This window comes from Limanda limanda, chromosome 22, assembly GCF_963576545.1.
Source record: "Limanda limanda chromosome 22, fLimLim1.1, whole genome shotgun sequence".
In the NCBI taxonomy this organism is placed as follows: Eukaryota; Metazoa; Chordata; class Actinopteri; order Pleuronectiformes; family Pleuronectidae; genus Limanda; species Limanda limanda.
The window spans coordinates 2021770-2047793 of record NC_083657.1 but is presented as its reverse complement, the minus strand read 5'-3'; the positions used below and the strand labels follow the sequence as shown (position 1 = coordinate 2047793).

General features: G+C 42.8%; 1 protein-coding gene across 1 annotated transcript; it reads right to left on the bottom strand.

Annotated features, from left to right (window-relative positions):
• Positions 1-1900: 1900 nt before the first annotated feature.
• LOC132996257 (receptor-interacting serine/threonine-protein kinase 3-like) lies at positions 1901-22696 on the bottom strand. Its single transcript, XM_061066601.1, has 12 exons — positions 22548-22696; positions 22285-22456; positions 21228-21383; positions 20725-20873; positions 20510-20559; positions 18804-18953; positions 18551-18633; positions 14440-14516; positions 6096-6210; positions 5593-5741; positions 5441-5490; positions 1901-1932 (listed from the first exon to the last, which is right to left on the bottom strand). The coding sequence occupies exons 1-12, from the start codon at positions 22694-22696 to the stop codon at positions 1901-1903; spliced, it is 1332 nt and encodes a 443-aa protein (XP_060922584.1).
• Positions 22697-26024: the final 3328 nt, after the last annotated feature.

Here is a 26024-nt window from a genome sequence, read left to right as displayed (position 1 = left end):
CTTCAGGTTCTACTTCTGAGGCCCATTTCTAAACGTTTTGTTTCTACAAGCAGCTGCATTCACACGCACACTCACAGACTTCACAGGAAACCACATGTTGTTCAGGTTACCGGAGGTGGAATGAATACCAGGAACTACTGTTCAACCACTTGAAGCGTTCACAAATACTTTCAGTTGTTGTATTGAATGTTAATATTATATAACATCACAAACGAGGCTACCTGGCTTTAATCCACGCCTCGACAATAAAGCTTTTTACACGTTTGGTTGAAAACGTTAAAGAAACAAGAATATTTCAATCTGAACCTTTGGTTAAACAGCAGATTCACATCGCTTGTGACAATGAGTCAAGTAAAAAACACAACATTAAAGATAGAATTCTACCTCACAGTTTGGTTTCCTGATCAAATCAAAGCCCCAGACACTCATGACACTGATAAGAATATGAATATGATTTGTTAAGAACAGGGAAAGAACTCACCCTCGTTGTGAAAACACTCCTGCTCGCCCAGTGACTCTCTCTCTCTCTCTCAGCAGCAGCTACATGTGAACAAATTAAAGCAGAAGTGAGAGAGAGCGACCAGATCCATCCCATAACATTCCCTTTCACTTCTGCTTCCGGGCTGAGGTGTGTGGCTAAGAGGCTGTGACCTCACCGTATGAAGTTTTATATTTCGCCAGCAGGGGGCTGAGCCGGTTATAAATGACAGTGAGTCTGACAACATAATAAACACGCCTGATAGACAAGATGACAAAATCTGCATTTTAGTTCATCCTGATATAGAAAACAATTTTTACTCTAAACTCTGACACCCCCTTGTGGTAGAATAGAAAGTGTGTAATAATTAAGACAATTTTGAAAAAGGTAGAGATTTAAACCCCCCAATTAAATAAATTTGGTCTAAGTAGTTCAATTTGTTCAAATACTAGTTAATATCAAGAATATACACTACCGTTCAAAAGTTTGGGGTCATCCAGACAATTTCGTGGGTTCCCTGGAAACTCACACTTTTATTTATCAAATGAGTTGCAATATGAATAGCACATATAGTATATAGTAGATTTTTTTATTATTTGAAATATTAATTTTGTTCTTCAAACTTTGCTTTCGTCAAAGAATGCTCCATTTGCAGCAATTACCACAATGCAGAACTTCGGCATTCTAGCTGTTAATTTGTTGAGGTAATCTGTAGAAATGTCACCCCACGCTTCCTGAAGCTCCTCCCACAAGTTGGATTGGCTTGATGGGCACTTCTTGCGTACCATACGGTCAAGCTGCTCCCACAACAGCTCAATGGGTTGAGATCTGGTGACTGCGCTGGCCACTGCATTACAGACAGCATACCAGCTGCCTGCTTCTTCACTAAATAGTTCTTACATAATTTGGAGGTGTGCTTTGGGTCATTGTCCTGTTGTAGGAGGAAATTGGCTCCAATCAACCGCTGTCCACAGGGTATGGCATGGCGTTGCAAAATGGCGTGATAGCCTTCCTTTTTTTAAATCCCTTTTACCAAATCTCCCACTTCGTCAGCACCAAAGCAGCTCCTCACCATCACATGACCTCCACCATGCTGGACAGATGGTGTCAGGACTCTTCCAGCATCTTTTCACCAGTTCTGTGTCTCACAAATGTTCTTCTGTGTGATCCAAACACATCAAACTTTGATTCATCTGTCCATAACACTTTTTTCAAATCTTCCTGTGTCCAATGTCTGTGTTCTTTTGCCCATATCAATCTTTTCTTTTTATTGGCCAGTCTCAGATATGGCTTTTTCTTTGCCACTCTGCCTAGAAGGTGTTGCGGGTGGAAATCAAAGGCAGGAGTCGTCGTTCTCAAGTTAAAATTAAGCAAGTTTATTCAGAGGTCAAAGGTCAGGAAACTGCGGTGTCCAGCAAATGATCATGCATGGGCCTCTAGTTCTATGCAGTAGGCTGCACAGGAAAAAAGGCGCTTACACAAAGTGCGCACATAGTTTATATATCAATATACTGGGCGTAACAGGGGTTCTTCTTGGATTGGTCGAGACTAGACGGAAGCTGCTGCATATACGCGGGGCAGTGCCTCGTTGGTCGGAGCACAAGGCAGTCCTGCCCTCTTGGCTCGTTGGGTCATCCTCCTGGCGTCGCGTGATGATGACGTGTACGCTGAGTGTGTGTTGTGGGGGGGTTTTGGCCGAAGTCTGCTCATTATATTGTAAAGGTCACCGTAGTGCACTTTATGGAACGAAAAAGTTACATATGTCATTGGTCAGACACCTTAAAACTATAGGAATGAGGGAATGGATCTGTGTATGTATTTGTTTATTATTTGTGTGATTGTTTATTATTTGTGTGATTATGTATATATGGGGTTTTGGAACGGGGAATGTGTTAAATAGGGGGAAGTGACGTCCCGTCGAGAAAGTGTGTGTGTTTTTTTTGGAGCTGCGAGCGGGCGGTGCGGCCAGTGGTTCGAGGAACTGGATATCATTTACAACCGAAAGGATTTTTTCTCTGGAACGGGATTATTACCTGGGAGTTTTTTGTAATGGCTTATATCGTGGACTGAACATTTTCTGGGCACTGGAAGGGGGTGAGAAAGCGTGGACTTTGATTTGTTTGCGGCACTCACCTCGCCACACCTGCAGACATTTTTGTTTTGGACGTTTGTTTGGGGATTATGTTTGGACCTGGGGTGGGAAAATATTGTTGTTTGAGTGTGTGTAAATAGCTTGTTTATGTTCACGGGTCCGCCAATGTTTGCGGGCACGAGCGCGGGGGGTTATTGGTGTTTTGTGTAAATACAGTATATAATAAGCAAACTGTTGGAGTGTTTTCCGTTTATATATATATTTAGTTAATTTTTGGTAAGACCGATAACAAGGTTATCGGTCCAAATAGGGATTTTTCGTTTATGTTAACTTGTTCAGGCAGCGTGCAACAAACACAGTGGGTCGGCTCCGCCCGTGTACTTTAAATTTAATGCGTAGTAACTTTGCCCTGGGGTTGAAACAGGGCGATTTGTTACAATATGTGTGAAGTGAAGTGAAACCAGAGGTCATAGTGTTCCGGCCTCAAAGCATTCTAAGACTGATGATCTCACAGGAGAGAGGACATCTCAGAATTAATACAATGAAGTAATTCATGAAATATTGTGAGAAAAAAGGTATGAAAGCCTCCTCTAAGTCTAATCTGTCCGCTGTGGCAGACTCCCTGTTTGATAAGGAGCATGAAACATCTGAAGTTGAGATGACGTACTGTGTGTGTGTGTGCGTTTACAAAGTGTTGACTGTGCTACAGAGAGTAGGTAATGCTCAAAGGACATGATGTGTATCTGACCACACGTTAAAGTGTGTGTATGTCAATAAAGGCCAGCATCCTGGAGTCGCCTCTTCACTGTAGACGTTGACGCTGGCGTTGTGCGGGTACCATTTAAAGAAGCTGCCAATGGAGGACCTGTGAGTTGTCAATCTCTCAAACTCAGACTCTAATATACTTGTCTTCTTGCTGAGTTGTGCAGCGGGGCCTTCCACTTCTCTTTCTACTCTGGTTAGAGCCTGTTTGTGCTGTTCTCTGAAGGGGGTAGTACACACCGTTTACTATTTCTCGCATGGAATAGCCTTCATTCCTAAGAACAAGAATAGACTGGCGAGTTTCACATGAAAGTTCTCTTTTTTTGGCCATTTTGAGAGTATAATCGAACCCACAAATTTGATGCTCCGGATACTCAACTAGCTCAAAGGAAGACCAGTTTAAAAATTCAAAGGAAGCTCAAAGGAAGGCCAGAAACTTAAACGTAGTAGATGTTTCTGGAGGTTCAGGAGCTGCCTTTACAAGATGTGAACTGTGGCCAGCCACCATTGTGAGAAAACCCTGAGGTACACACACACTCACATTCACATCTTTGTTAGTTAGTACGTAGGCATGTTGCGATATGCAATAAATCAATTAATTGCGCGATAAATTAAAATGAGCGATCATTTTTTGCCGGCTGCAATAAATTCCATCCGCACGCTTCAAAGTAACTGGATATCAAAAGTTTTTAATCCGGTGTATCTGCCCTCTCGCGGATTGGTGTTTTTTTGCCCCAACTGAATTCTTCAAGGCAGCGCGCAGGGTTAGGCATTCAGTTGGTGATGGTTATTATTTCCTGCAGCGCAGCCTTAAAGGCCGAGCTGAGGGCACAATAAGTTAACCCCCTCGCCACGTGTCAGTCACTTGTAGCATTGGTCTCTATGTGGGAGGCGGAGCCCTGGCGTTGCACAGTGCAGAGTGCAGCATGAAAGTCCCGAGAGGAGAAGAGCAAGAGAAAAAACATTTGGAAGAATAAAAAGATGGAGTTGGTGTCTAAGCCAAACGCGACAGCTGCCGTGTGGGAGCACTTCGGCTTCAAACCCAACGGCCGGGGCGAACCAAATAACCTATGCGAGCCGACATGTCGCATTTGTGCAACAAGCACCAGCTCAGAGAGAATGTTTAGCACAGCTGGCCACATTGTTACTCCTGAGAGATCCTGCCTTAAGCCACACAAAGTCAACATGTTGGTATTTCTTGCTCGGAATCTGCAAGACGCTACAGATTTGCATATGACCTGTTGAGGCATCCGCTTTCAGTCATGTTTTTTGTTGTTAGTTTGCACTTTTTTTGCAAAAAGGTCCTAATTGGCAGTTTTGCCTGTATGTCTGAGCCTAATGTTTATTATTTGTTGAATTTGCAATGTGGTTTACATCCTTTTTATTTAGTGTTTAAATTGTATTTATTGTTTTTGGTTGTGTTTGGTTTTTATTCAAGAGCATTTTTGGTTAAAATAATTTTATTTATTGTTTTTGGATGTTTTGTTAATTAATTCTGGATATTTTAAATGTCTTCCAGATGTCCAGTTCCAGTGTTCTTTAAAAATAAAAGTTTATTGATCTTCGAAAGGGTGTACTTGCATTATTATGCCATTATCATTATATAAGTTGAAAATGGTGTCAAAACGGCAATATTATCGCTTATCGCAATAATTTCTGGGGCAATTAATCGCACAGAAAAATGTGTTATCGTGACAGGCCTATTAGTACGTTTGATAGTAATTTGTGTTTTTATACTTTATTGTGTTTATAATAAATGTTTTCTTTTAAAAATGTTCTTTCATTAATGTTGCATAAGTGAATTTTGCCAACCTCTACACTGTCAAGAACTCTATAAACCTCCACTGTTCATTATATAATCTTTAATAGTAAATATTGAGATTTCTAGTTGAACTAGATCTAAATGAGACTGATCTTAATCAATAAATTCGCTATCTTTTCCCTTCTGGGAAGGGTGGTGCCCCGCGAGAACTTAAACAAACTAAAGTTATGGTTTAATATTTTAAATATTAATGTTTTATATTTTATTTTGATAACCAAATTTATTGAACGCCTAAAGGCACACCATCTTATGGTATCACTCCTAACCATTTTTGCACAACACTTACGTGCATACGGTTGTTCCCCTGTGGCGATGGACCACAGCAGGATACCAAAGCTGGAACAAAAAGAAGGTTAAAGACCACGATCACCACACATAACACGTCTCCCTTAAAGTTACACAACAAATCCAACAGTTACTCAACCCTTGTTTTCGTACCTGTAGATATCATAGGTTCGTGAAGGTTTGTAGTTTAGGCCAAAAGCCTCCGGTGGCATGAAGATGATCGTCCCTCCCCCGTCTCCTTTATCCTTCTTGGAAAACTGAGCCCAAGTCTGACTAGGCTTAGAAAGGCCAAAATCTGTGAGCTGGAGAAGAAGGAGCAGTGAGGGACACAAGCAGCATTGGGACAATAACAGATGCAAATTACAGCATTTAAGTTATTCTGCAGAAAAATAAACATAGTATATGTTTCTGGAGGTTCAAGAGCTGCCTTTACTACAAACTTTGGGTTTTTTATCTTTGTAGAACTTTTATATTCACTAAAAACCTAAACAACACACTAGAAGAACTGAAACCACTAAACGTGTCTCCAGTGAGGCCTGAGGTTTGCCAAACTCTTTCGCAACCTTTTCAGTAATAAACGTTTATTGTCTAGCTCATATCATTAAATCTCCATAAAAAAACCTGCCATAACAACATCAAGTGAACCTTGCACTCACCTTGACATTGATATCCGAGTCCAGCAGCACGTTGTTGGGCTTCAGGTCATGGTGGAGGAGGGGAGTGGGGAGGCTGTGGAGGAAGTTTATCCCAAGAGCCACCTGGTGAGCCAGCCTGAAGACCAGCGGTAACGGTGGAACTCCATCTAAAGTTTTCTTTACTTTTAGGCGTATTTGCGTAATCCTGCTGAAAAGAAAAAGCAACAAACAGACACAGGTGAAAACATAATGTCACAAATAGAAGTAAACGCTGGGATCGTCCCGCAGAGCAAGATTCATCCTCGTGGAACCATCACAAGTCCACGTGGAGATGATTCACCAAATATCATGACCCAACATGTGGAAGACATTTTTCCAAAAAGAACAAATGTCAACAACATGGTGAAAGAAATGATCTTATTCTTTGTTTGATTTGTTGTCGGCTGGAAAAACCAGTGTCAAGGTGCATTAGTGTCAATCCACTCACTAGTTGAGAGTGTATAGGGAAAATTACCTAAGTATGGTTGAAACCTATTTTGTAGTTGAAGAGTAACCTTATGCGACCCTATCTAATGACTTTATGACCTGAGCTGTTTTATGGTCTGAACTGTTTATGACTTGAAACCTGCCAGAGCCTTTTGCGACTTGTTTACCCACCACAGGTCTAATTCTATTAAAATTTGTGCTACCAAATGAGATATAAATATCCAATGAGAGGCTGCATCAGACACTGTACGTCAACAAATGTCAGAGTGGGAACAGTCAATCGAATTTTTAATTTTACAATCTCCAGTTATTACACAGACCTCTGGTGAGGTTTTCAGGGCCCATACTTTGTTGAGATAACTATGTTTTGTTCTCTATCTTATGAATATATTTTACTTTATTTAACCTACATTATATCCTGTGAATCAATATTAGCTGTGTAGTCTATAGAATTAACAATATTACAACTGTCTCTTTTGTCCTGGAGTGATATATAATTTCTGGACTCAAACACAGACCGCAACCATTTGAGTGTTAATCTGACTGCAAAGTGCAATTTAGGGAAAGCGTGAGAAGGAAAGTTCATCTTGAGATTTGAGATAATGAAAGCACGGATTCTCAGGAAGGAGAGAGGATGTGCCCGGACTAAAACAAAGAACTATTTCATGAATTATAATGGGAAAAACATATGAAATCCTCCTCTAAAGTTGAATCTGCTGTGTCTCCACTGTAAAAAAACTCCCTTCTTGATAAAGGCACAATGGTGGGGGACACCTGGTGAAGTGGACCTTCTCTCACAATGATGTGCTTGCAAAAAACTGCACTTTGAGAGACAGTATACATCTGGCCAATTGCTGAGTGCCCTCAAGAAAAGAACCGCCTCTGTGTTGCACGCTGTGTCTTTTACAAATACTGTGGACTTGGAAAAGTGGGGGCTTCTTCTCGATATGATCCAGTGACCTGGTGACGTGTCCAGCAGAACTCCAGAGACTCTCTGTAAGTATTGTTCTTATACAATAAACGTATTACTGTGAAACTTTTGAACACTGATCTTGTCTAAATTATTAACCTTTCCCACTTGAACCTCGAATCAACGAACATGCGCTGTCTGGTCCAGAAGGGACCGGGCTCGACAACTACCAGCGCCTTCTCTGAGGGCTTTACAATCCAAATTCTGCGGCTTATTCCTCGATCATTTCCTTAACCTTATTTTTCTCTCATTACTCTTTCTCTTATCACTTTACATTTATTCAGTTATTCAAATTCACTGGATCCAGGTTTATCCCAATTTTTCTCTTTAAATCAATTCCTGACTATGCCTTAGCCGACTGTAAAGCCGTGAATAATACACACATGACTTACAGTTAAGAAATTGAGGTAGCATTTCCTTAATCCTGCACAATGTCATTTAATCACCTTATCGTTACAATTAAGCTATTCTAAAGTATGTCCTGTCTCTAACTTATTTCTGTTTTCACTGTTATACCTTTTCTATAATATTCCCCCCTTTAATTGCGATGTGCACTTTGCAAATAAAATCAAATTTAGCACGGAGCTTCACTTCATACACCAACACAGCAAGACATATCCCCAAAAACATTTTTTTTAACGGTGTGACCTTGCAGCAGATACAGAACAGTCTAGTGAGAAATGCTAGACTGTTCTGCTCTGGTTGAAGTCGTCTGAAGATGCCGCAGGCCACAGCTCGTCTCAGTTTGTGACACCAATTTGTCGTGTCTTTCTAGCAGCAGTGTCTTTTCGAAGTCAGTGTTTGAAGAGAGGAGACCGCAGACCCAGAACTTGCAGTATAACAGAATTTATTACACAGAGGTTTCACAGGTCAGGACGGATACCATAGTATACCCGGAGACACCACAAGCCAATAGTGAAAGTCTGCCTTGTGTGAATGGAATGTGTGCTCCCCAAGACCCAAGGACTTGCTGATAACCATCTCTTCTCAGAGATTTCACAGGCGGCTCAAATAACGTTCAGAGTAGGAGGAAATTAACAGAGCACATCTGGAAGTAGTTTGTAAAAGTCTGAACATAAAACTTAGGATATTAACAACGTCATTGTATTTTATAACCATGTTCAAAAGATCTTTTAGCTGAATACACTACACCTTCCTGTGTGCTTCTAAAATGGTGGCTTGCCAACCAAAAGATAACACCCTCCCCCTATTGGAATGTTTACGACAGGTAGCGGGGGCAGAGATAATTAGGTGATGGATTATGCATGTGTCTTGGTTGGTGCTAAGTCAGAGAAACAGTGTTCACTGCAATGCAAAGAAAGCCTGTGAAGAGCCTAACAAACTAACCTTACTTTCGAATAACTTATAACCCAAAATATCGCAACACCTATCAAACTCAGAATAAATAATCGAATTAACAGTCTTGTAAATGCCCTATTAATGCCCCATTGGTTTTTTTCATACATTTATTTTTGAAGTGAACCATCAGTGAATCTGACCATCAATCAGCCGGGGATGCTACAAGTCTTGCTCAGCCTAGTATAATTATTAAGATCAATCAATCAATCAATCAATCAAGTTTTATTTGTATAGCCCACATTCACAAATAACAATTCGTCTCATAGGGCTTTAACATGGTGTGACATCCTCTGTCCTTAACCCTCAACAAGAGTAAGGAAAAACTACTAAAAACCTTTTTAACAGGTAAAAATATGTAGAAACCTCAGAGAGACACATGTGAGGATCCCTCTCCCAGGACGGACACAAGTGCAATAGATGTCAAGTGTAAGAAAACATCATCAGGATTAAAGTTTTTAGCAGCATCGATGAAGGTAAACATTTTTTCAATACTATATGTCAAGCAGTCCCGCTGCAATCACAGTCTCTGGCCAGCAGCCAGCAAGACCACGATCCAGCATCAGGATGGGATCCACTATAGTCCACAGTTATTGTCCACTGCCGCCAGTTAGAATCCATTATCAGCTGCCGCCTCGGTCGTGGTCCACCATCAGCCGATGCCAGCGCAACAAAGGATCCTCCATTACAACGACGATCAATAGCAACGATACAGAATCCACTAAACTGGATCCACCATTGCGACCTCTGACGCGCGATCCACAATCATATCCATGGTGCTGCCACAGCTGTGGCCCTGCATCCGCGGGCGCTAAGGCACAGAAACTCGGGGAAAGGGGTCAAGTTAGTAACATGTACTGATGTGCATGCAGTTGCGGATTTTCCCCGTCCGGTCTCGGTCAGGTCGCTACAGGAGTTTTTGGGCATGGTAAACTTTTACAATCGTTTCTTGCCTTGTGCGGCCCAACTCCTGCAACCATTGTATGGTGCTTTGAAGCTTAAGAAAGCCAAGGACCAGGTTGACTGGACCCCTGTGAGGATCCAGGCTTTTGAGGGGGCTAAGGCTGCCCTGGCTAACGCGGCGCTTCTGGCGCACCCCGCGTCTCGGGCGCCCATCGCCCTCACGACCGATGCTTCGGATGTGGCTGTTGGTGCAGTTGTTGAACAGCGGGTTGCGGGTGCGTGGCAGCCCCTTGCATTTTTTAGCCGCGGTTTGCGAGACAGTGAGCGAAAATACAGTGTGTTTGACCGGGAACTGTTGGCGTTGTACCTGGCTACGCGTCATTTCCGTTTCCTGCTGGAAGGCCGCCCTTTCACAGCCTATGTTGACCACAAACCATTGACGTTTGCTATGGCGAAGGTGACAGAGCCATGGTCTGCTCGCCAGCAGCGCCATCTAGCGGCGATCTCCGAATTCACAACGGACATCCAACATGTGGCGGGTAAAGCGAACCCGGTTGCAGACTGCCTGTCGCGGGTGCTGGTGTGCCCTGTGCATCTTGGGGTTGATTTTTCCTCACTGGCTGCCGATCAACCTGGGGACCCGGGTATCGTTGCACTGAGAGCTGCGAGTACCGGTCTGGAGCTGGAGGAGGCAGTTGTGCAAAATGGTGGGCCTGCCCTCCTTTGCGACGTCTCCACGGGCCGCCCCCGCCCGGTGGTGCCGGTTGCTTGGCGCCGTCGGGTCTTTGATATGGTGCACTCTCTTTCTCATCCGGGTGTCCGGGCGTCGGTGAAGTTGGTGTCTTCGAAGTTTGTGTGGCCTGGCCTTTGCAAAGAGGTCAAAGAGTGGGCGGCCACATGTGTGGCGTGTCAGCGCGCAAAAGTTCACCAGCACACTAGGGCGCACCTCGAGCCATTTTTGATTCCAGCCAGGCGTTTTGATCATGTGCATATCGACCTTGTGGGGCCTCTTCCCCCTTCCCAGGGTTTTACACATCTCCTTACCATGGTAGATCGGACCACTAGGTGGCCAGAGGCGGTTCCTCTGTCTTCCACGACATCTGCGGACGTGGCACGCGCTTTTCTTTCAGCTTGGGTCTCACGTTTTGGTGCACCGTCTGATATCACCTCTGACAGAGGCCCGCAGTTCATTTTGGATCTCTGGTCAGCGCTAGCAAAGTCTTTGGGCACACAGGTTCACCGTACCACTGCCTACCACCCCCAGGCTAACGGTTTGTGTGAACGTTTGCTCGGGTTGCGCTCGGCTCCTAAGGCTGACCTGGATGCCTCGCCTGCAGAGTTGGTGCTCGGTCAGCCGCTCCGCGTCCCAGGGGAGTTTCTGCCTCAGAGTTCGGCCCCCTTTCCTGTTCTTGCGCGTCCTGCGTCACAGGCCGCTTGTGCACCGGTGCCCGTGCATCATTTTTCTCCTCGGACTTTCGTGCCAACGGATCTCGCGACCACTCGGTTTGTTTTCGTGCGTCACGATGCTCACCGGTTTCCCCTCCAGCCCCCGTATGACGGCCCGTTTAGAGTGTTAGAGGCGGTTCTAAAAGTTTCATTCTGGATATGGGCGGGCGCAGGGAGCGTGTTTCGTTAGACAGACTTAAGCCAGCTCATCTGTTGGCCGGCGAAGAGGTGCTACCGGCCCGGGTTCCCCGTCGTGGTCGTCCCCCTTCTAAGACCCCTGTGTTGTTTTCTCCAGTTGTGCCTCCTGATCCTGTGCCTGTTGTAAATGATGTCCCTTCTGCTTGTTCCACCCCTGCGTTTGCGGACGGGGATCGGCGTAGCCGTTATGGTCGCCTCGTTAAACCCCCTGAGAGGTACTGACTTTTGTCCCATTTTATTTTTTTTCCCTCTGGGTGTACGGGGGGGGGCTGTGTGGCGTGCACTTATGGGTGTGTCCTCTCACCCAGTGGGTTGATGGGTAATGTTAAGGCTGTAGCTATATATACTTCCCGTATGGGGAACATGTGTCTGTTCTTCCTCACTAGGAATAAACGACAGTAAACAGTACCTGCGTCTCTGCCTTTCCTTGTCCTGCCACACCATATCATTAAGGGCCTTGAAGGTGAGGAGGAGAATTTTAAATTCTATTCTTGATTTAACAGGAAGCCAGTGTAGCGATGCTAATACTGGGGAAATGTGCTCTCTTTTCTTAGTTCTCGTCAGGACACGTGCTGCGGCATTTTGGACAAGCTGCAGAGTCTTTAACGACTTACTGCTGGAGCCTGATAATAGTGAATTACAGTAGTCCAGTCTCGATGTAACAAAGGCGTGGACTAGTTTTTCTTCACCTTTTTTTTTGCGAAAGGACACGTCCGATTTTTGAGATATTACGCAAGTGGAAAAAGGCGGTCCTAGAAATTTGTTCTAAGTGACTATTAAAGGACAAATCAGGATCGAAGATCACTCCCAAGTTCCTGACTGAGTCATTGGAAGCAAGAGCAATGTCATCTAGCGCTGCTATATCATTAGATAATGTTTCTCTAAGGTGTTTAGGGCCGAGTATTATAACCTCAGTTTTATCTGAGTTTAATAAGAGAAAATTGCGGGTCATCCAGGTTTTTATGTCCTTGAGACATGCTCGAAGTTTAGTTAATTGATTACTTTGATCAGGTTCTATTGACAAATATAACTGGATGTCATCCGCATAACAGTGAAAATTTACCGAGTGTGTCCTGATAATGTTTCCTAGTGGAAGCATATATAATGAGAATAAAATTGGGCCGAGCACAGAGCCCTGTGGAACACCATGGTTAACTTTGGTGCGCACAGATGACTCATAATTAATTTGTACGAATTGGGAGCGATCAGAAAAATATGATTTAAACCAGTTTAGGGCCGTTCCTTTAATGTTAATTAACTGTTTTAGTCTTTGTAATAAAATTTGATGGTCAATTGTGTCGAATGCTGCACTGAGATCTAACAGAACGAGGACAGACACAAGTCCCTGATCTGAAGCTATTAGAAGGTCATTAGTCACTGCGGTTACATGTGTCCGATTGAAACCCGATTTCTGGCGTTGTCGGCTTTCAATCGAAGATCCATTTCATGTATCTCCACAAATCTAGATTTCTTGTGTCCTACTGAAGTCGGATAACCACCCCCAGATAAGTAGATCGGATTTTGCTGTATATCGGACAACGCGCGCATGTAACTCTGGAAGCTAGACAACAACTGGAGATGAAGTCCTTGCGCATGCTTGAGATCCTGCCCCCCCCCCCCCCCTCCCTCCCTGGCCGTGACCCGGACCATTCTAATCAAATGCGCCGTTCGCATTCGCAGTACTCCTAGAGTAAACATGCACAACATCATGTAGAGGGACGTAGCTTCACCTTGCTCTCCGTTCGTCATCTTTCTCGCATGCTGAGTTGAAGGCTGTTGTTGTTTTTTGTTGGTAGTCACCACTAGCTGTAATGAAAACAGCGCCACCTATCGTAGCGGGGTATGAAATGCTTTCGGACAAGAGTCGGATTTCTCAGTGCCATGTACCCTAAGATAGAGCAGTTAACCCCCCATGGATAGAGAAACCGGGCTTCAGCCGAAATCGGGTTTATGCCATCATGTAAACGTAGTGAGTGACTTTTGCCAGGGCTGTCTCTGTGCTGTGATTGGTTCTAAACCCAGACTGAAAGTCTTCATATATATTATTTTCCTGGAGAAACTCACACAGCTGATTGGCTACAACTTTTTCTAAGATTTTAGAGAGGAAGGGGAGATTGGATATTGGCCTGTAATTTGCTAAAACCTCTGGGTCTAGGGTAGGTTTTTTGAGTAGGGGTTTGATTACAGCTATTTTAAAAGACTGTGGTACATAACCTGATGATAATGACAGATTTATTGTGTTAAGTAACGAACTATCTATTAGGGGCAGAATTTCTTTAAGTAATTTAGTTGGAATCGGATCTAAGATACAGGTTGTTGGTTTAGAACCTGAGATTATTTTGGTAAACTGATCACGGGTGATCAGAGAGAAGCTGTCTAAGTAATGGGAAGGATTCTCAGTCGTTTCTGAGATCTCTGTTGTTGGGAGGGTATTAGTGCCAATTGAGGGCAGGAGATGGTTGATTTTATGTCTAATAGTTAGAATTTTATCATTAAAAAAGGTCATAAAGATATTGCTATTTAGGGATCGAGGAATACTGGGTTCGGTGGAGGTGTGACTCTCTGTCAGCCTGGCTACAGTGCTGAAGAGAAACCTTGGGTTGTTTTTATTCTCTTCTATTAGTTTTGAATAATAGGCAGCTCTTGCTTTGTGGAGAGCCTTTTTATATTCTTTAACACTACTCTTCCAGTCCAGGAGATTTTCAACACTGTTGCTGGAGCGCCACTTCCTTTCTAATTTTAAATCAGTTGTGTTACCCGTCTGAGGAAAGGGGAAAAAAGAAGTTGCAGTTCAGTTCGCAGTTCTGTGAAGTCTTCCTGGCTGGTTGTAAGGTTTCTGCCTTCGCGGTTCTGTTGAGCTGTGGGGCTCAGTTGCTGGTTGAAGTTCTCCTGCAGGACATCAAGTTGCTACTAGGAGTTTGGTAGAGCTTGCGTTTCGAGGAGGTTTCCTTGGTGAGATGAGCTGGAAGCTGCACCTTAGGAGTTGACCCTTGTGGCTTTTCACACCTCTGTGTGAAGTGCTCCGGAACAAAGGACATGCGGCATCCTGGGAGACTGAGTTCGGGAGGGTCTCTAGTATTTCTCTGGAACAAGGGAACATGTTGTTTCAGGCTTTGACTACCCATGAAGGCCGAAGAGGAGGCCTTTGGTTTCACAAAAAACATGTCCCAACAGCAGAGAACAGGAAATCCTTAAGTTCTGTTACAGGTGTAACAGGCCAAATTAACCCCCGCCCAAATGAAACCCGGGTATACTTTGGCCCGGGCCAGAGTATACCCCGGGGGATAAACTGGCCTAGGCCAAACTATACCCCGGAGTGTAAAACAGCCTAGACTATACTATACCCCTCCAGGCCAGAGTATACCCCAGGGGATAAACTGTCCAAGGCAAAACTATACGTGATGGATATGTGGTTGATTTAGCTCTAAGGTCAGGTAGGCATAGTAGTTGTATTGTGCTATCAAAGAATTTGAATCTTCAAAATCTAGGCTTGATATTCTCTTATATTTTAATGATAATTTAGACTGCATTAATTGGAATTGGAACCAGGGTCTCATTTATAACCGTTGCGTACGCACAAAACGGGCCTGAAACGTGCCTACGCTACCTCTCACGCCAACGTTGGGATTTATAAAAACATACTTGACGGGAGAATTTGCGTATTTCCACGCAAACTCTGACCCATGCGTACGAACGTTTTGGAGACGGGAAAGAGCGCAGAACCCAGTGCACAGAGCGCACTGGAGATCACTTAAAACAAATTAAGAAACTTTCCAAATAATATCCCAGAGGAGGTGAGGATCCACTGATGTGAGGGAATCAGTGGAGCGGGTATCTGCTCGATGTGTACATGTGAATGTAAGGACGAGGAGGAAACGAGGGTTCAGCGATGTCCGTGCGCACGGTTTTATAAATCAGAATTATCTTTTGCCTATGCCATTTCCGGCTTTTGTACATACGTACACTTTTAGTATGAATCCTACGCACTCTTTTATAAATGAGACCCCAGAAGCGTGCCTTTGATCACCGACACAACAGCAAAAAAGAAATTTAGAGTTTTAAGATTTAAGTTAGTTAGCTTTCTCACTTAATTTACATGTCAAAGCTGAACCCCCACTAAAATGTTGAAAAATTAAGTAATTCTTGTGTACATCATTCAACACTACTGATATCATGGGGGTATAATCTGGCCTGAGGGGTATAAATTGGCCTAGGCCATAATATACCCCGGGGTATAAATTGGCCTAGGCCATAATATACCCGGGATATAATGTAGCCTAGGCCACTTTAACCCCGGTGTAACAGGCCATAGTATACCACCCGGCCGGACTATACCCGGGGTTAAAGTGGCCTAGGCTAGATTATACCCCGGGTATATTATGGCCTAGGCCAATTTATACCCCGGGGTATATTATGGCCTAGGCCAGTTTATACCCCTCAGGCCAGATTATACAGATATATATCTGTAAGTGATCTCCAGTGCGCTCTGTGCACTGGGTTCTCTCTGCGCTCTTTCCCGTCTCCAAAACGTTCGTACGCATGGGTCAGAGTTTGCGTGGAAATACGCAAATTCTCCCGTCAAGTTTGTTTTTATAAATCCCAACGTTGGCGTGAGAGGTAGCGTAGGCACGTTTCAGGCCCGTTTGTGCGTACGCAACGGTTATAAATGAGACCCTGGTTCAAATTCCAATTAATGCAGTGTAAATTATCATTAAAATATCAGAGAATATCAAGCCTAGATTTTGAAGATTCAAATTCTTTGATAGCACAATACAACTACTATGCCTACCTGACCTTAGAGCTAAATCAACCACATATCCACCATGTTTAGTTTTGCCTTGGACAGTGTATCCCCTGGGGTATACTCTGGCCTGGAGGGGTATAGTATGGCCTAGGCTGTTTGACACCCCGGGGTATAGTTTGGCCTAGGCCAGTTTATCCCCCGGGGTATACTCTGGCCCAGGCCAAAGTATACCCGGGTTTAATTTTGGCGGGGGTTAATTTGGCCTGTTACACCGGGTATAGTCCGGCCGGGGGGTATACCCCCCATGGCCTATTACACGTGTACCAGAAAATATTGTGCATTTTTTGGTTGTTGATTGACCTTAAAAACGAAACGTAATATATGTATATATATATATATATATATATATATATATATATATATATATATATATTGTGATGGTTCCACAAGATGAATATATTATATATATATATCATATACTATATACCATTATCCCATTTAAAACAATGTAAAGCCTGACTGATCATAAGAAACCTACTTTACTTTGTTTGTTTTTAATATCAGACATTTTTTTAAATGTCGGGGGGATGTTTCAAAACATGAGTGAATATTATATATATTAGTTTAAATTTTTACTATATTTACACCAAAGTGTGAGGACATTTCCTAACAGATGTTTTCTTGGCAGAATGTTACAGCCTCTGCCTCTGGTCGCAGAACGAGGGATGGACGCTGAGCGAGCGGATGGAGGAAGCCGCCCCCCCGAGGTGGAGGATGAGTATGCGTGTGTGGGATGCTGGGCGGGTCTCTCACCTCGCTGCACCGCACCCAGGAGCGGATCTTCACCGTGGCGTTCGGGATCGTGATGTAATATCGATATTAATGTGGTATTCTGGGATTATATTTCTGTTATTATGTCAAGAAATTACATTATTAGTCAATGTCCCTGTTACGTCAGCAGTTTTCGCCCTTATAAAGAAACAGCTTGTTTTCTCATGTTTGCTCAGGGATTTTTTTATTTATTTTCAGCAACTTCCCTTTTTCACTATTTGCTGCTGCTTGTTACAACGAATACTTTGCAAATACCTCATGACTGTGTTTACTTCTTCATTGTAGGAAATAAGGGATTCAGTCTCAGCTATCGATCATGATGTCACTGAGAGACTAATTCTGTTTCCTTCTCATGGAACCAGGTCGATATCCATTTAGAAAATGGAAAAACCCAAACACCAACAGAGATGAACTCATCAATAAAGGTTCAGTAGAATTTATTTGCAGCTTTAGATATTCATCCAAATAAATTCATCCGTAGTCTACTTGATTATTTTCATTTCTGAACAAATTAATGTATGAGAAATGCGTTTGGAGTATATATGAGAAGAATCGGGTTCATGTGAGTAATAAACTCCACAGACGGACAGAAAAACTGTTGTGATACAACAGTGCAGAAACCCAGAAACTCCAGTTATTAATTACAAAGACTGTTTTTACTACTGTTTACATTCAAGATATCTTTTTATTTCCACTGAAGTACATTTAGAGGACGATTTTGTCAAGTATTCAAATCCACTGTTAAATTAATCACAAAATACTGGATGTCTGACACACTTATGATGGATTCAAGCTAGTTTATGATTTTCATAGAATTTTGATTTAAAATGACCATTTGAAAAAATGTAAATACAAAGTTAAACTGGGTTAAGATTAATCCACAAAAAGACCCAAAAGAATTAAAAGAAACCAAATTGATACCAATGCAGAAATATGTTGATGATCCAATTCTGTTTTTCAGTGCAGATGAACGTGGCTTGTAGCAAAACATCTGTTCCACTAAAGAGCTGGAGATTCCATCTGGGAAACGCCTGAACGTGAGATTTCCATCAACCATCACACGTGTCCTGTACAGTTGATTAATCTGTTGAGAATGAAGTTGAGAATAAAGTCGAAATGCTGATAATGATACTAGAGCGGAAATGTGGAGAATAATGTTGAAATGTTGAGAATCAAATCAAACTAAAACAGGAATGAAGTTGGAGTTTGCAGCGACTGACAGCCATGTTCTCTACAAAGCCTGAATACAGGTGACCTCACTGTGAATCTCGATTTCAGCGATCATCTACACATTTTGTAGAGGCAGTCATACGTGCTCACTCCAGTAGTTTAATTTATTAAAATCATCGTTTGAAGTAAAAGAATTTGTAAAACCTTTGGCCGGAGTGACACGAAGGCTTTGAAGCTCCTCCGTCAGTTTGTCTTGTTCCTTCTGCCCCTGCAAAACAGGAAGTGACGGATCAGTCCCAAGTGGTTTTGATGAGTCATGTTAATGTTGTGCAGCGTCAGCGTGACACGTTTGTGGAGAATTTTGATATTTACCAGTTTCTTCAGCACTTCATGGACAGCCTCATTAATTCCATGTTCGTGCGTCTGATACAGTTTCTCTGTGATCTTTGTACAATCTGCCAGAAAGATTTCATGTTAGAGCACAAACGGAGAAAATGTTTAGTATTTGTCTGTGTTTGTTTATCCCCAAGTTCCCACCCAAACTAAAACGTCAAAGTGCACATATATTGTAATATTTGTGTTATGCTCAGTAGGTTTCCCAGGCTAAATGAAAGGCTCTTCTCACCAGAGGATGAGGGTCTTTGGGTGGGACTGGTCTCCCAACATTTTTCCATGAGCTCCATCAGTCCACTCAGCTCCGCCTGTTTGCTGAGCTCGTCCAACGATGGTCGGTGTCCCTTGGGGATCAGGACCACCACAACGCTGGGGGGTGCATCTAGAGCAGGGGGGAGATTATAAAAACAGGTTGTGATGACTGTTACCTGTTGAGATTAAAAGAAATGATTTAAGAGTCTACACTTTAATGTAGAATGTAATTTGATAAAGTTAAGAATACAAGAAAATCTAGTTTAATTATTGTATTAAAGCTGCATTGACCAAATTTAAACAACAGAATAAACACGCCTGATCATCCTAATATAGAATCATTTTGTTACTCTAAATTCTGGCACTCCCTTGTGGTAGAATAGGAAGTGTAATAATTAATAGAATTTTGAAAGATGTTGAGATTTAATCCCCCCAAATAAATAAATTTGGTCTATTTAGTTTGATTTGTTCAAATAGTAGTTAATATCAAGAATAAATGTCTATTGAATTTTGAATAAAATAAGACTGAAAATGATACAAGTTCGGCCTGTATCATTGTATGATTACAAGGCAAAAACCCCTGATGACGCTAAGACGCAGAGGGAATTTATGACACACGGAGCTTCTCTTTCCAGCTTCTCCTTCCACTTCTCCATCCCTATCCCCCTTCCCCGGAATCCCTTTGCTTTATCACCCGCAGATCCAGGGCCTCTGTGGCCGTACCATGGATTACAATTTGTGGATAGCGCATCAGAGGTCGCAATGCTGGATCCAGTATGGCGGATTCTATATCGTGCGGGCTGATCGTAGAGGGAATTGCAGATCCTTTGTCGCATTGGCATCGGATGGCGGTGGACCAGGACCGAGGCGGCAGCCCATGATGGATCCTAATAAGCGGCAGTAGACAATAACTGCGGACTAAAGTGGCCTCTGATCGGGATGGTGGATCATGATCCTGATGGTTGCTGACCAGAGACTATGATGCAGCAGGGCTGCTTGACATACCGTATTGAAGTGATCCTTCAAAATGTTTACCCTATCAATGCTGCTAAAAAACTTTAATCTTGATGATGTTTTCCTACACTTGACATCTATTGCACTTCTGTCCGTCCTGTGAGAGGAATCCATCACATGTGGCTCTCTCTGAGGTTTCTACATATTTTTACCCTGTTGACAGGGTTTTTTTTTTGTAGTTTTTCCTTACTCTTGCTGAGGTTTAGGACAGAGGATGTCACACCATGTTAAAGCCCTATGAGACGAATTGTGATTTGTGAATATGGGCTATAAAAATAAAATTTGATTGATTGATTGATGACTGAAAATAGCAGCACGTCCTCACAAATGATTTTTTCTATTCTTTAAATGTAATTTTAGAGATAATCATCATCAAAACCGCTGCTGATTATTCTTCTTTAGGTCGAATCACCAAATTATAATTCCAGCTCTGACAAGATCACTCACATTAACTGGAACCTTTTTATTTAGATCATTTCCTCCTCCGCTGAGATCAGATTCTGCTAAAATCCAAACTGTTCAGGCACGACTGTTGTTTTTCAGAACTACAAGTGGTGGGTGTGGTTCTCACACAAGTGGAATCCTGCCGTCCTGGCAGCATGTGGCTCAATGACACACGCAGAGAATACAAAGGATGAGAGAGAAGTTATGAAAGAGCAAATCATCACTTACGTGCATACGGTTGTTTCCCTGTGGCGATGGACCACAGCAGGATACCATAGCTGAAGAGAAGTAGAATTAATATTCAATCCTCAGTTGTTTTCTGAACATTAGAGAATGAAAACATTTCAAGTAATAACACAAATTAAAACCTGAATATGAGCATAACACGTCTCCCTTAAAGTTACACAATAAATCAAACAGTTACTCAAGCCTGGTTCTCGTACCTGTAGATATCAAAGGCTCTTGAAGGTTTGTAATTTAATCCAAAAGCCTCCGGTGGCATGTAGTTGGTCGTCCCTCCCTCGTCTTCTAAATCCTTCTTGGAAACCTGAGCCTGAGTCTGACTAGCCTTAGAAAGGCCAAAATCTGTGAGCTGGAGAAGGAGGGGCAGTGAGGGACACAAGTAGCATTGGGACAATAACAGATGCAAATTCCAGCATATGAATTATTCTGCAGAAAAGCAAAAGTAGCAGATGTTTCTGGAGGTTCAAGAGCTGCCTTTACTACAAACTTTGGGTTTCTCATCTTTGTAGAACTTTTATATTCACTAAAAACCTAAACAACACACTAGACGAACTGAAACAACTAAACGTGTCTCCAGTGAGGACTGAAGTTTGTCAAACTCGTTCGCAACCTTTTCAGTAATAAACGTTTATTGTCTCGCTCATATCATAAAGTCTCCATAAAAAAACCTGCCATAACAATATCAAGTGTCCTTCGCACTCACCTTGACATTGAGATCCGAGTCCAGCAGCACGTTGCTGGGCTTCAGGTCATGGTGGAGGAGGGGAGTGGGGAGGCTGTGGAGGAAGTTTATCCCCAGAGCCACCTGGTGAGCCAGCCTGAAGACCAGCGGTAACTGTTGAACTCCGTCTAAATGTTTCTGTTCACAAAATGGGAGGAATAAGGACACCTGGGTTCAGCCTTTGATAACAAAGAGTTTGCAGGATTACGCAAAACTTCTGTTTAAGCTTATTTGCGTAATCCTGCTGAAAAGAAAAAGCAACAAACAGACACAGGTGAAAATAGAATGTCACAAATAGAAGTAAACGCTGGGATCGTCCCGCAGAGCAAGACTCATCCTCGTGGAACCATCACAAGTCCACGTGGAGAAGATTCACCAAATATCATGACAACCCAACATTTTTCCAAAAAGAACAAATGTCAACAACATGGTGAAAGAAATGATCTTCTTCTTTGTTTGATTTGTTGTCGGCTGGAAAAACCAGTGTCAAGGTGCATTAGTGTCAATAGTTGAGAGTGTATAGGGGAAATTACCTAAGTATGGTTGAAACCTATTTTGTAGTTGAAGAGTAACCTTATGCGACCCTATCTAATGACTTTATGACATGAGCTGTTTTATAGTCTGAACTGTTTATGACTTGAAACCTGCCAGAGCCTTTTGCGACTTGTTTACCCACCACAGGTAGGAGTGTATGTCTGTTTATTACCTTTGAAACACATGGAAAACAACTGTTAATGTTTAGATTCCTCTCCTTCCCTACAGAACCAGTTTGGATTGGTTCAGAGAGACAGCCCTCAGTTCTCCTATATAAGAACCTTGTATTTGACTGTTCTCTATCATCACTCTGAGATCCTTGTGGTTTCTCTGTGTTGATCCTTTCTGCAGAGAGCCCCTTATTAAATACAGGTAGATAACTTTATTGTTTCCAGCCTCTTGTATCTCCAGATTTCCATTACAAGAGCTTCAGTCATGTGATGGATCAACTGATGTTTCTACTGAGCCACACACATACACTGACATGACTGAAGGAGTGTGTTACCTGTAGGGATTCCAGAGATCCTTTCTCCATGTACTTCATGACCAGACCCAGCTGTTCTGATGGTCCAGATTTCGGTGATCGACCAATGAAGACGCCAAGGACCTGCATAACATGCTTGCTGCTTCCTCGAAGCATCATTCTGACCTCCCGCAGCAAACAACTGGTCCTGTCTCTGTGTATCTGTCTGTGTGTGAGTGTGTCACGTCAGTAAATCTCACTTATTTTCACTTGCAGAAAACAGAAAATCTTCCGTAGCTACTCACCCGCCATCATTATGAAGCAGCTTAATGGCCACTTCGTAGTCCCACAGCGGATGCTTGGCTTTGTAGATTTCTCCAAACCCCCCGAAGCCGATCCATTCCCAGCTTGTGAGGTCCGAGTCTTCAATCAACACTGGAGTTGGCAGAGCCATGTTCACTGGAAGAGGAACTCCTTCAATGTGGATTATAATTCTGTAGAATATGTAAGAAGGGAGGAAACACCGAGGGAAGCAGGTAATTTAAATAATTTCCACTCGATGAAAACCAGAGTTTATCTCCAATAAGGAAAGTTTATAAATGTCGTGGCTCATCAGCTTTTGGGAGATTTGACCAGTTTATTCCACATGAGGACTTGAAATTTCTCAATCACTATTAATAATCATATTTGCTGAATGACAGTTGACATGTAAATGGTAGGTGAATGCATTCAAGTAGCTCTTTTCTTGTCCTATCGATCAATCTTTACATTCAAACACAATACGGCACAATTCACATACAAGAACTTAGTTAACTAAAAGCGGCCCATGGCAACTTCCTCGAGCTGTGAACGACAATCTAAGACCTAAGAACCGCAGAGAATTGGAAATCCTTAAGCTCAAGACTCGGAACCAGATAATATAAAAGCGGCTATTAAAGATAGAAACTACCTCACAGTTTGATTCCCTGATCAAATCAAAGCCGCAGACACTCAAAACACTGATAAGAATATGAATATGATTTGTTAAGAACAGGGAAAGAACTCACCCTCGTTGTGAAAACCCTCCTGCTCGCCCAGTGACTCTCTCTCTCTCTCTCTCTCTCTCTCTCTCTCTCTCTCTCTCTCTCTCTCTCTCTCTCTCTCTCTCTCTCTCTCTCTCTCTCTCTCTCTCTCTCTCTCAGCAGCAGCTACATGTGAACAGATTAACACAGAAGAGAGAGAGAGCGACACAGATCTATCCCATAACATTCCCTTTCACTTCTGCTTCCGGGCTGAGGTGTGTGCGTGGTAACATCAGCATTTTTCTTTTCTGATTTCTGATTTGATGGCTGTGTATGTAGATATGTCTTGTTTTTTTATAACGATAATCTGTCTTTATCTATCTGTCTGTCTGTCTGTCTGTCTGTCTGTCTGTCTGTCTGTCTGTCTCTCTCTCTCTCTCTCTCTCTCTCTGTCTCTCTCTGTCTCTCTCTCTGTCTCTCTCTCTATATCTCGCTCTCTGTCTCTCTCTGTCTCGATCTGTCTCTATCTCTGTCTGTTTAACTGTCTGTATCTCTCTCTCTCTCTCTTTTTGTTATCTTGTCATCTAATCCTTTTTAAAACCCGACTCCTTCTTTACTTTGACAGAAACATTTCGAGCAGCGCTTGAAGTTTAATATTTCGCCAGCAGGGGGCTGAGGTTGTAATGACTGACAGTGGATTTAATAACATGTGATAATCGACAGTAAACGTGTGCAGCACTACTGCAGTGCTCACTTTATTAGGTATTAGGTACACCTGCACCAGTGCAACCATGAAAGTGTTGTGCTCCACAGTTCAACTAAATTAATAAACCAGCAGGATGTTATAAAGCTAAGGCTCATTCTTCTCTGTGATTTGTGGACAATATAAACAACAGAGCATTGACAGACAGGAAGTGGAGGTAACACGTCTCTTCCTGTTCGAAACACAAACTCGCTCCTCGTCTACCAGGAGACTTTCAAATCATGACATGGCTTTAAATAGATATTATGATATTATATATGATATTTATTTCTCTTTTTATCTACAAGGTGATTTCAGGATCTCTTCCATGCTGTAAATATGTGTTACTGATGTGTGTGACGTGTTTTAGACATTATGTCTTTAAGTCTGTGTCACTGAGTCAAACACAGAGAGACAGAAACCCCCTTGTGGCGTCAGTCACAATATTGTATGTATTTCACCCTTCGGTCTGGCCCATGTCCAATCTGGGAACATGGAGGAGGCAGGTGTGGTATATTCAGCTCGAATTTATCATTTTGGCATGTGTTTAAATAATGACAGGTTTACCGCTTTCGGGCCCTCGTTCCTGGACTCTCAGAATTCCTAAGTATTATTCCATATGTTACACGTTAAGTTTTCTCCCTCGGAGAATGCTCTTAGACCGATTCATAGAAACGTCTGCATCCCTGTGACGTCATTTTATCTCAAGTATGTGGCGTAAACATCTTCCCTATAAGAAGCCTCGTCTGGCAACGGCGAGGCAGACTTCTGCAGTGGCTGGGAATGTCTCTGGGTATACTATGGTACCCGTCCTGACCTGTAACTTCTGTGTAATAGATTTTATTATACAAGCAAGAACGGTGTCCGCGGAGATTCCTTAATCATCACCTTCAACGTCACTGCTAAAAATATACAACAAACTTGGCGTCATGAACTCCGGACATGCTGTGTTCTGCGACAACTAACACAGACGACTTCACACACAGTGAGCATTTCTCACGAGGCTGTTGTCTGCTTGATCACACCGTAAAGATCCAGTTTTTTGTGGACAAGTCATGTTGCGTTGATGTTTGAAGTGAAGCGCACAACGCAAAAAGGGGGGAGTATTGTAGAAATAATGAAAAAGTGAAGGAAAGAAATAAGGTAAATATAAGGAAATAGTTTAGTATAGCTTCACTGTAACGATAATCAATCAATCAATCAAGTTTTATTTGTATAGCCCACATTCACAAATAACAATTCGTCTCATGGGGCTTTAACATTGTGTGACATCCTCTGTCCTTAACCCTCAACAAGAGTAAGGAAAAACTACTAAAAACCCTTTTCACAGGTAAAAATATGTAGAAACCTCAGAGAGAGCCACATGTGAGGGATCCCTCTCTCAGGACGGACAGAAGTGCAATAGATGTCAGGTGAAAGAAAACATCATCAGGATTTTTAGCAGCATCCATGAGGCTAAACATTTTTCAATACTATGTGTCAGGCAGTCCCGCTGCAATCACAGTCTCTGGCCAGCAGCAAGACCACGATCCAGCATCAGGATGGGATCCACTATAATCCACAGTCATTGTCCACCGCCGCCAGTTAGAATCCATCATCAGCTGCCGCCTCGGTCGTGGTCCCTCATCATCCGATGCCAACGCGACAAAGGATCCTCCATTACAACGACGATCAGCTGGCACGATACAGAATCCACCGAACTGGATCCACCATTGCGACCTCCGACACGCGATCCACAATCATAATCCATGGTGCGGCCACAGCTGTGGCCCTGCATCCGCGGGCGCTAAGGCACAGAAACTCCGGGAAAAGGGGTCAAGTTAGTAACATGTACTGATCAGATAAGAATTATCTTGATGTGATAAATATGGAGAAAAGGAAGGAGAAGCAGGAAAGAGAAGCTCCGTGTGTCTTGTGTCATAAATTCCCTGTGCGTCTTAGCATCATCAGGGGTTTTTGCCTTTTAATCAAATTTGGAACATCGCACTAATTAGCTCTAACTATAAGCTTTATAAAAAAGGAAGGTTTTGAGTCTACTT